General features: G+C 31.2%; 1 protein-coding gene across 1 annotated transcript; it reads right to left on the bottom strand.

The window, feature by feature from the left end:
• Window positions 1-525: 525 nt before the first annotated feature.
• LOC128184345 (venom nerve growth factor 4-like) lies at window positions 526-3853 on the bottom strand. The gene is made up of 2 exons (XM_052853786.1): window positions 3520-3853; window positions 526-3356 (listed from the first exon to the last, which is right to left on the bottom strand). Exons 1-2 carry the CDS (start codon window positions 3550-3552, stop codon window positions 2523-2525), a joined length of 867 nt encoding a protein of 288 aa, XP_052709746.1. The 5' UTR covers window positions 3553-3853; the 3' UTR covers window positions 526-2522.
• Window positions 3854-12378: the final 8525 nt, after the last annotated feature.

Here is a 12378-nt window from a genome sequence, read left to right as displayed (position 1 = left end):
GTATATAACATACATGTATGTTCTGTACATTGAACCTTTCACGTGTAATTGAATGAAATTGAATGAATGTGTTCTTGAGACACCCCCGTCATAATTACATTAAAAAAGTGATCAAGGCTGTTACCATGACCTTACACCCAACAACGAATTTGAATTGATGCTATATGTGTAGGTTTTCTCCGGTTCGCTTTTTTTTAACGCTCACAATTAGTTTAACGCTGTGTAGGTTTTAATTGACATCGTATTAATTGACTCGGTGACTCTTGTGGGCATTCTAAAATTAAAGTGGGATGGTGATGAATACGTTATACACAATAATGCTGAGAATAAAACCAGCTAGCTCGCTTGAGTTAATTGGCGATATATAACAAGAACAATAATCTCAGTCTTTTCCTTTGATGAAATACCGCCCAATGTTTGAAAGTAATCATTAGATAGCGATGGAGTCATTATCCCCCTTGGCTTCTAATACATGAATAATATCATTAGAGTGCTTTATAGAAGAACAACACTGACACGTTGTAGTTTTACATAATAAATAAATTATTTTATTATCATTTATAAAATCACAAAATATAGTGGATGGCTTCTCAAATAAATTAACAAATACTTACAAATAACAAGTGACAATCACAAACTAGTAAAACGGCATGGTCCCACATGTAAAGAGACTAGCAGCTAACTATTTTAGCACCTCGTTTACATAAAAAGCCTTTGTAAGTCTCTTAGTATTTCAATAATTGTAGCACTTGGATGAACAAAGGCGATTTGAACAAAACAAATAAAACCTCAATTCTCATAGATACATTAAGGCACGTTTCTTGAGATTTGTTGAAAAAAAGGCTAGGGTTCTGAGAAGAGTTAATGCTCGTTTTACAATCTTCCAAAACTTATAAATCGTACTGACAATTGCTTAAAAAGTAGTTGAAAAAGGTCATTCCACGTTCTGGACTAATGAATATTTGCCATATAATATATATGTGCCACAAAGACACCTTTATTACTATAATCTATTTTCGCCTCGTAGAAATTTTTTTTTTTAATTCAGATCATCAGAATGACAAAGTTGTCAAGAAGCTTTGGTTAACATACTGAAATTATTGTAAGAAAAATTTCTTGAAAATGTCACCTGATGCAGATTTTGATAATAAAAAGTTGTATTTAAGAATTAATACAATTTGCTCGTGGTAAATCTGAACAATAATTCTTTTTGTGTTGTTATTATCATAATATACCATTTGAATTTATGAATTTTAATTGTATTTCCAAGTGAAGGATAAAAACTTTTTAACCACTTGGTTATTTTAAACGAAAAATTGAGCTCCAAACTCCATACATTAATGTTCCAATCAGTTTTCTTTACAATATAATGCAATCGGTCAATAAAAATCGTTTTGAAAAAAAATATGAACATGGATGCTACAAATAAAAAAAAACGGCATAATGATGGGTTGTTTGTAGATTCAAACATGATAAAAACCTATATGAGATCACGTAGTTACGTTTTGTGTCCAAATCTACGTCACACAAAACATCCAAAGCTAAATCATTTCAAGTTATTACTTGCACAAAATACAGTCTTTCAAAAAAAAAAAGCCAATGTATCATAAAAATATCTTTGGTAAAAGCATGTATTCTTTACACTATTGGTTAAGTCAACGAAAATTAAATCGAAATGAAATTAAGATACAATCAATTACTGCTAACTAGTTTGCAGTAGTGGTTCTCTTAATTCGGCAAACAATACCAATAGAGCAACAACATACAAATTCAAAGAGGCTACAAAACATTCCATCAAAAAGTGGAACATATATACACAATGTACAAGTATCACAATAAGTCATCTTTGGTGACAAAAAAGGAAGCAAAAGACTTCAAAACAAAACGATACAAAACCTACAAGACCTATAGCCGTTCTTCACAATAGCAAAATAAACCAAACAAATTAAAAAGGAAAAAGCACAGGCAGACAAACATCCTGTTTTGGCAAATAATTTTCAAATACGTAAAATACATGTATTTTCTCACAGAAAATTAAAACAAAAATATTGATAACAACTATACAAAATACACTATCTAATTACAACAATCAAATAAAACCAAAAAAAAAAAAAACAACAGCAAAACTTCTGGATGCATATTAATGATATGGGTGACTTTATATGAGAAACAAACTATGATTTTACTTTCAGGTTACGGGACAAAAAAGCAGCTGATGTTAAGTTAAACAACAAAGTGTCAACAATAAATATTTTGGCAAGGAAATGGATTGTCCGGGGTTAACATGTTAGTTTCTCCTTTGTTCCAAAAAACTTTACCAATCAAAGGATAAAAAGTGGAAACTAACATCACCCGCAAATACAACAAATTGTTGAACACGTTCATAAAATTTCAACTGGAATAGTGCACGTGATAATCATAAAGAAAAAAAATTGACACCAAAAAAACCCCGAAATGACAAATACTAGTATTGTCAATTCCAATCATTGTGAATTATATAAAATATAGACTAGACAATCACTTCAATTTCCTCTCAGAATATCGAAAATCGACGTTCGTCCACCAACTTGTTGTTTTCTATACAGTTTACAATTGCATGACCCATTCACTTCAATTTTGGTCCACATTTCTTCGCCATGTTCATCGCGTACAAAAGCGTCAATATAGATTTTTTTGGTCACACATTCAGACCTGTAGTTGTCCGTGTCAATCCCACGACAAGCCTCACCTTCATTCGCACACTTGGTTTCATATATGAATTGTTTTAATCTTTGGCGATTAGACCATCGATGAGACAGAACTTGGACCTGGAGCCCGAATTGAGTTGTGGATTCATTAAGTTGGACCCAGTCACTAACACTATCACAAACACTCAACGGGTGTGGATCATAGTTATCACTTGATCCCAATGACCCCATTCTATTAGAACGTCTTCTCCTGCTTTTACTAATCCCATGGTTATGCCGATGTTTCTTGTTTTGCTTCCTGTTTTTCCTCTTGTTTTTCTTTCCTTTGTTTTTCTTTCCTTTGTTCTTTCTAGATTTTTTAAATTTTTTCGTTCTTCGAATCTTTTTTTCAGCCGAAGAATCCCTCTTTGACCTCGTTTTCGATCCCTCGGAAGGCGGTAAAACTGGTGCTTCCGTAGAGAATGCAACACGGGACTGTATTTCAAAAAGTCCGTTATCTACAACAGGAAAATAGGCATCGTCCTCTTCTCGATGTTCCCAGTCTAAAGGTTCATTTATCTTTTTCAAAACTATAGTGTTCGTTTCAATTCCAGCATCTTTCACTGACAAAGATTCGACGGAATCGAGGAACAGCAATACCAAAAATACCACCATGGTCGTAAACCATGTCTAAAAATATCAAAGGAATTTTTCATAAAAAATATTTTCAAATTAAAAAATTAATATTCCATTCAAAATAAATGAAATTAATAAGATAATGTCAAGTAAATCATTAATGTTAGAAATCTTAATAATAAATTCAATTATTTTACATAAGAAAAATTACACTTACCATTAAATAATAGGAAGAGTTTGAATGAAGCATTCTGTTAAATCCATGTACAAAATACACAAAAAAGTACGCAATCCAACATTTTAGAGTTCTAATGAAAAAAACTCAAAAACAACAATTTTAAATAGGAATTAAAATATTCCTAAATCACATTTAAAATCAGTTCAAATGAAAAGTCACGTCAACTGGAAATAAAATCACTATCATATATTTCACACTATGAAAGAAAATAGTACGCAAATATGAGAGACAATTTTACTGTATAAGCCTAAGCACTATGCAGCGCTCGCACTGCATCTACTTATAAGCCACGAGTTCTCACTGAGCGCTTGTCAAGAGTAAGAAATATATATACCGCTTCCCGCGTTCCCAACTGACAGTGTCGCATAAGTCGTAACATCTTCCACGCTAGTATATATAACTATATATACATAGGCATTTACTGGGGTCTCATGTTAATGAATATGTGGGTCATTTTGTGTGAACTAGAGGGCACGAAATGTTCCTAACATGATAAGCGATTAATTGTAAGGAATTTGTTTGATAATTATGATGAGAGACGGGTAATTGATTTTTTTCTGAGTAGTTAAGGGCTGGACTCTTCCAGTTATCTTCGCATTCACACCTGTCTGCCGCGCCGTTACGGATGTGTAAAACACTGGCTTATCTTTGTACTTTCCAAGATAATGGCGCTGTTAACATACCCGGGTCATGTTCAGATGTCCTCATTATTACCCGTGAACGTTAAACGTGTTTAATGTGTTTTACGAACTGAGAACGCAAAATTAAAGTTGTTCAATTAATACACTGTACTTCATGCGACGAGAGAGAGAGAGAGAGAGAGAGAGAGAGAGAGAGAGAGAGAGAGAGAGAGAGAGAGAGCTTACAATATGTTTCTTTTATAATAAATGTATGTATAAATCAGTTTCATCGGTAACTTTCAATCTAAGGATATTGAGATATCAGAGAAAAATAGAGAAGAACAGAATACTTCATTTGTCAAATGGTAATTTCTTATTTCTTCATCTCCTTAATTTAATAGCCCCCCCCCCCAAAAAAAAAGAAATAAATAAAAAATGACCGTTTTAAGAAAAGAAGGAGAACAGGTTTGAGAATATAATCACTACGGCTCCTTAGTTTCAATCACCTGTCTCTATACATGTACACGAATATCAAACATGTTTCTGATCACGCGTAAGATTTCAATTCCGAAAGTGCTATTACATGTAGATACTCCGTAGAATCGATAATTATGAAGTGCATTTTCTTTTCTATTTTGCATTTTGACTTATACCATCGATGATTACTGTTTTCATATATTAAAATATCTCTCTCTCTCTCTCTCTCTCTCTCTCTCTCTCTGTATTTTGGAGGATAATAAGTCCGTATATTGTCGATAGATTGTTTCCCAAGGCGGAGAAATATAATTTGTTTATGTAGCTAAAGATTTAATGGAAATATTCCTATTATTACAGATTATGACAATTTTCAGCAACCAAAAAATACTATATCAAATTACTAAAAAAAAAAGCTGCTTATATATTCAGTTTATTGTATATCGCACGCCTTTTGAATCAAAGTACAGGAAAATATTGCACATTATTTTTCAATATTCATGCTTATTCTTTTAAGACGGAAAAACGGAAAAATACGATTTGATTTAGAATAGTATGCCGACATTCCGCATTCTTATCATTAGGATTAACATGCCCACACGTATGACTCTCTATTCGTAATAGTCGCATTCAATATTTACACCGGCTTGTAGTTCGCTGGGCGATGGAATACGAGATTATACGTACAGGCGTACAGCATGCAAGGAACATTGACAGGCACTATATATTGACTCATGATGACAAAATGTATGACTCCGATATGATCTCAAGGGAAATTTGTAATTTCTGGACGCAGACAATCTTTCGGTTAATCCCGCATCCCCGCCTTCCGTTCTTAAAGGGTCTTGTTTTTCTTCATTGCATAAATCATTGACAACAAACAGTTTAATGCTTTCTGATTAAACTATCAGCTAATCCTATTAACATTTTTTGAAATATTCACAACATCCGTTGGAAATGAACAAAATGTCCCCCAAGACATGTATTTTCAATCAGCACAAACAATATACTACTAAGGCAACGCTAAGAAAAAGCAAAGACTGTACATTCATATAATTTCTAAAGATATTCTCCATGAATAGTGTTCAAAGATTGTGTAATAATAAAAGGTTAGTGATCTATTATACATTGCTCTTGGAGGGTATTGGCTTTTACTTGACATTAAAGCATATGTAGGTACATGTACATGCGTTTTATCGATTCGTTAATGTCATTATAAAGGAAATAGCCCTTAATTAATTTCGTTACGGGGGGTCTATTTTTTTGTTTACTCAAACGTTCAATCTATTCTCATCATAAGTATCATATATCACACAAACGATAGATAATATATAATGTTATAATATAATAAATAGATAATATATGAGATTTACTAACAGTATTCGTGGATTTATACGACAATTGGTGTACATGTATGACACCCCCCCCCCCCATCCCTTCGGAATAATAGAGATTATATTTAATTATTAATAAAATATAAGTCAGAGTTAGATACCACTTGGAAATAAAGACACTTGTCGTAAGTTGGTGAGAAAGAAATAATATGCATGTATACCTACAGTGTATTTGTATGTGATAGCACTATGAATCAAACATATAACATATAGTCCTAATAATTATAATTAATTCATTAACGACGCCTGTGACGTATTGTGGGAGGCAAAAAGTGTTTGAATAATCATAGAAAATAGAAACGAGGAAAAAATATCAATGATTTATTATTTAATAAAAAAAAATTAAAATGTTTCTAAAAAATTTTAATAAACATTTCTTCTGAAATTTGTAAAAAATGCATATACATGTACATTACGAGTGATCAGGACATGCAATCTAAAATTCAAAACTAAAATTATCCTTTTTCTTTACATTTTCCTGGCGATTGTGCTTTATGAATTAAATACAGCGCAATAAAAATTACTTTGTGTTTGATATTAGAGCATCTATTAGGATAATTTGGTAAAAGCTTATGATTTTCTTTCAGCATTGGTTTGTACAAAAACGTTTGAATAGGAAAAAAGTTGAATCTACAAAAGTTCAAAAAAACGTTTGTAGCAATGTGCACAAGTCAATCATTATCTAGCGCTTAAATAATTCTTTTTTTTTTTTACTTCGATAAATTTACAACGAGCTCGTCTTTCGACAATGAAACAATATTTTTTTAACCTTGCTCAAGTCCTTATATTAGAAAAATTGCTGACCATTCAAATGCAATTTTGAAAAACCTCCAAGATTCCGTGTCTCTTTATGTGCTAGCACGATAAAAAGTCGATATATTATTTACCGATCTTAAATCATTAAAGGACATTGCCTCCATACGAGTGGTGTCATTTTCATTTAGTGCAAGTGCACAGACCAATGATGATACCATCTAAAATATATTTTGGACAAAAAAGTAGCGTATGAATATTTATTCTTTTGAACTCTGTTTTCAGATTTATTTAAATATCAACAAGGTTCATAAAAATCGGCTAGCAGGGTACTTTAAATGTGCTAAATATGTTCACGATATCATCACATGGTCTGGATGGATAAAATAATGCTATAACTCATTAAGTAAAAATGGAAGAAACAAAATGATCCCTATTTAAGGATCGGTCTTCTGAAATAGCGACAATTGCAATTTGAAGCATTTTTTTTCGAGCACGAGGAAAACAACGTGGTTTTCTCTTTATTTATTGTTTTCCAAGGTCTAAAAATAGAAACAATTATTACTTGATATTTAAATTACATTCAAAGAGATCGTTATGCGGTGAAATGTATCATGTTAGACCCAACGTGCTGGGGGTAATTTGAAATATTTTATTATAAATTACATTGTTCAAGTTTTACGTAACCGACATTAAAGACAGAGGGATTAACTTGATTTACTGACAAGCTATCCATTGTTAAAATAATCTTTTTGATCTCTGAATCAAACCCATTAACAAGTAGTGGTGAAAACGGACATCCTTTTTTAAATAAACAATAAATTTTCTTATTAAATGCGGTTATTGTAAATAAAATTAATTTCAAATTGCTGGTGGTGTTTATTAATTAGGCATTATAGATTAGATATAAGATGATAAGAAAGATATTTCAGAGAAATATAAATTGTTTTGTAGTAATTATAAAAGATATTATATTCTAAGTAAGTATTTACATTATTGAACAGTTTTAGATCACGAAGTCTTCATAAACGCAGTTCAACATCGACGGAGAAAGGCATATCACACATGTACAATGTAGCAAATACAAAGCATGCAATAATGTAGGAATTGGAAAACAATTGTGCACTTACCCAATTCTCTTAAAATACATTCTTATAATAGTTTTAGACAAGTTACATGTATGCATTTCTCTGAAAAGGACAATTTATTAGTATTTTATACATTACATTGAATCGTATCAAACTATGATTCCACCATTTCTCAAATAAGTACACTGCACATGGATAGTCTAAAACGAAGTTATTTTTACATATAAATTATTTTACATTATAAATGCACGAGTCTTGTACATCTATTTAATAAATCCACGATCCTTCCAATACTGACAGTTTAAATATTGTAACGTTCAATTGTGTATGCATAAATTGATAAAATATGTTCTAGTTCTAGCATATTTTGTGGGCGAGTGACCCCTCTGTATATTAATACGTGTGTATCTTGTTTTTCTTGTTTATGTCTGTGGGTCATTCAGCCACTTTTAATGTAGTTGATAATGTTTTCAATATTTTGAGTCAATTTCAATAAATGACCATGCCTGTTTTTTACCTAACTTGTTTCACTGTTTTTTTTTGCATTATTGAAACAAACAAGCTTATACGTTGCCTTGGGCAACTCAACAGATTTTACATGCAACATGAAACCTTGTATTGTGTTCAATAGATAGTATCTGCCGATCAACGGATAAATATAGACACTTAATGCTTTTAGTGTGCATGTAAATGGTGTCAAAACCATAGGAATAGTAAAAAGTAAACTGACATATTAGTTTTCCTTGCCAAGTTGTAAAGGTTTTGCATATACACATGTTAAAGCTTTAATGGATAAAGAATCAAAATGATTTATTCCAAAAAAAATTTAAAGACTGTACTAATATATATGTATATAATAAAACAAAGCAGATTGCAATGGTGAGCGCTAGCTCTATCCCCTCCAATGCAGTGTCTTAAGACATTCTTTTATAATCAAAAATCACGGCAGCCGAGTTTAATATTCATGGATGAGACACTGTTAGCCCTGCAGTGAAATGGCAGCGAAGTGTCTTTATACGGGAGGCGGTATGTATGCACATTTGTATATTTCATCGTAGGTATATATTATACTGTGTATACAGCCGAGCATTAAAGACAGATGTTTATGTCCCAAAACATGCAGGTAAGCTGACTTGATTACGAGTACACTAACACATTCGCTGCCGACAACTGTTTATTTTGCACTCAGGAGATCATAACCCGTCACTCACCGAACAAGTAAAAAGAAGATAGGTTTCTTCAATGAAAATACAACCGCTAAGTTATAAATATTCATTATTTTTATTTTCTGAAGTTATTTTTAGACCCTCAGGCTGACAGGTAACGTAGCGTTAATCAATTAGCATTCATTAAGGTTGAGTTTGTATTTCCTGGTTCCAAATTTGTACCATGCAGTTACTACAAATATGACATGCATTTTAAATTTTCCGGATAATGTCATAATATTCAAATTCAAGGTTGAGTTCTTTTATAAATAAAATATAAAAGAAGTCATTCATCTCAATGCTGTGAATTTGATCAAGAATTTAAAAGAAAAGTTCTTTGATCGGGAACAAACTAAGACGCTAAGTGCTTGGTATTTATATTTTGGCTCTTTGTTTTCGTATAATTATTTGTTAATGGCATCTGATCCAATCCTCCATTTCGTCTCCTTATTCAGTATGCTACATACTTTTTTTTTTATTTCAAACCCTTCATCGTTCATTTAAATACATATTTAATTTAGTTTTGTATATAAATGTTAATGAAGAAATCACATTCTTTTAAAACATTACTACGAGAAAACTTCCTTCTCAGTAGAACTTCATAATTCTAACTATGACTTGATTTAAAGTTATTGGTGAAGGTTAACATTTACCATATTGACGATTACATTATTTGTATTATGTTTTTAAATAAATGCTTTTTAGTTTTATTCGTTAGATTAGTTTTGATCTAAATATACTAATTATTATAATGACGTAGCAAATCTGCGCAAACAACATTTTATTTTTATTGTGTTTGGGAAAGCATTATGACGTAAGTTAATATTATCATTCGATGCTTAAATAAAACAGCTAGCTGAAACACTGGGATTTCCATCATTTAAAATTTTACTTTGACGTAAACCTGTGATTCCCTGAAGAGACACAAACATTTTTTCGTCATGACATAAAAACAACAAATATTGGTGTAAACATATCCAAAAATTTGATTTACATCAATTTTAATTCATGTTTGTTTCATGAATAATAATTTGTTTTGTATATAGTCCGTTTACATTGTACTATCGGTGGGTTTTTTTAATCGAGGTTCGGTTTAATTTCCGGTGGTACAGATAAACATTCCTTTGGTGAAGCTTATGTTACTATTGACAATCATTGTGTGAATGTATTTAAATTTAAATGAATCCTACAAATATATGAATTTTATTCTGAATAATTGTAATCTGATAGATAGAGTTACTTCATTTTCTCTCTGGCAAAAATTAATGGGTTTTTTTCTGCCACTATGAGACCCGATTGATAACCCCATTAATTCGCTTTTAAAAAATAGATATTGTCCGTGTTATTTAAAGAAGAAGCTGGCACTCTATGGTAGTTCAAAAATACTTAATAAACCAAATGCATGAAATATTTATGAATAATAATAAGCTGTATTATTATTTTGTAAAGATCAAACCCATATGTTCCACTGAGTTAAATGATATTATTTTTGACATAGAGGAACTATTCTTATATAAAACAACATGGATACAGACAGAAATCATCATTACTGCAAAAATGCATGTTGTTATCTTTAGTATTATTTATGACCATGCAAATTAATATTCCACTGAAAAAGTTCATACAAATTGAACGTTTTCGCTATTCTATGGGTCCATACAAAGAAACGTATTTGCAAATGTAAATACTTTGCTTTAAACATAATAATAATTATCACAACTTCAATAATAACATTTTATTTCAAGAAGTCAATATATTCAAGTTTAATTATAATAAAAAGAATATTGTTTCTGAACAATTTTTAACTCAGGATTTATCTTAGTTTCAAAAAGATAAAAATATTAAATGATTATCAAAGGTAGATAACTTATCTTACATGTATTAGTTTATTATTTGTTTTTAATACGAGCTCTCCATATTCATACGATGAACCTTCTGGGCCGAAAAGATTTATACCTTGGGGTAAAACGTCCTGGTGCTGTTACGTCAGCCATTCAAAAACACTGAACCTTTTAAAAATTCCATACATTAAATTGTTTTTATAGGTGCACTCGTATGTCTGTATATATATGTAAGACCCCAAAGCCCGATGGTCAGTGCCAAAGCCCGATAGTCAGCTCTAAAGTCCGATTGCCTGCCACGCCAAAGTCCGATGCTGTCTGAATATGTATGTTACGCCACGTCAAGGCGACGTCATTGGTGACATCGCTGCTACATATTCAGAATCAACACGATGGGGAAAAGAGACGAGTTGTAAAAATCAACAATGATAGGAGGGGAAGGTCTTTACACCGGGGAATTGCGAGAACAAAGATGTATACATGTGTTGAGCAAAAAATATGCGAATGCACGCGGACCATCGGCCTTTGGCAAGTCAAAACAGCGGGGTTTTGGGCAGACTGTCAGATGTTGTGGTACCATTGCACTTTAGAGTCCCATCGCACTTTGGAGTCCTCCATACATAAATTTTTTGTGTCCACATGTTAGGAATTAAATGACAGGGAATGGAGTTAATTGCTTCAAATTTTTGGAACTTCAACTGGTAAAGGGCGGCTTACGTTTGTCATCTACTTCGCATTCGATTAAAAAAAATATCCAAAAAAAAAAACCAGCCTATAAATGTTATTTTTAAAAATGAAATAACGATTAATATTTTTAATCGATCATAATTTATCTAAACAATACATCTGAATGTAAATTTTGGCGTATATACATACAAAATTATGCAATGAAAAGTTGCAAAGACAGACAGGTGCATTGTCCAAATGTAAATTAAGTATTAATATAGAAATAGTATAAATTAACAGCCCAAAATGCCATATGCCACATAATGTTGCGTTGAACATTTTTCTTACTATTTCATTGAAAAATATATATACACCTGATAAAAAAAAACTATTTCTGACATATATTACATTTAATTAAGTGCCTTATTATTTTGGCGCATAAAATTTAAATTAAAAACTGGGCTGATGAAGAGGTTGTGTATCGGTATGTTTCCCTCTAAAATTAGCAGTAAAATATTTTTAACATTGTATTGTATGTTTGGTTAATCTTAACTAATGTTTAAATTATTTGAATGAAGAATCTCAAATTTACTATGATTGAATGGATGATTAAATACATTGATATTCGTAATATTACGATATGTTGATTTTAAAGTTAAACATGTTTACATTAAAAATCAATAAAGTGAAATTAAATGAATGTATTTCAAAATAATATGAAAATATATTTTACAGAATATTATTTTCAAGAAATAACTAATATACATTTTATTGTTTTTATAATAATAATAATAATA

The sequence above is a fragment of the Crassostrea angulata genome, chromosome 5 (assembly GCF_025612915.1).
Source record: "Crassostrea angulata isolate pt1a10 chromosome 5, ASM2561291v2, whole genome shotgun sequence".
NCBI classification, from domain to species: Eukaryota; Metazoa; Mollusca; class Bivalvia; order Ostreida; family Ostreidae; genus Magallana; species Magallana angulata.
The sequence above is the reverse complement of the archived record's forward strand: the minus strand, read 5'-3'. Positions and strand labels throughout refer to the sequence as shown.

Bases quoted from the DNA above. Each gene is read 5' to 3' on its own strand.
- LOC128184345 (XM_052853786.1), bottom strand. From the start codon at position 3,552: ATGCTTCATTCAAACTCTTCCTATTATTTAATG. The intron at 3,357-3,519 runs GTAAGTGTAATT...TGATATTTTTAG, and splicing joins ACTCTTCCTATTATTTAATG to ACATGGTTTACGACCATGGT.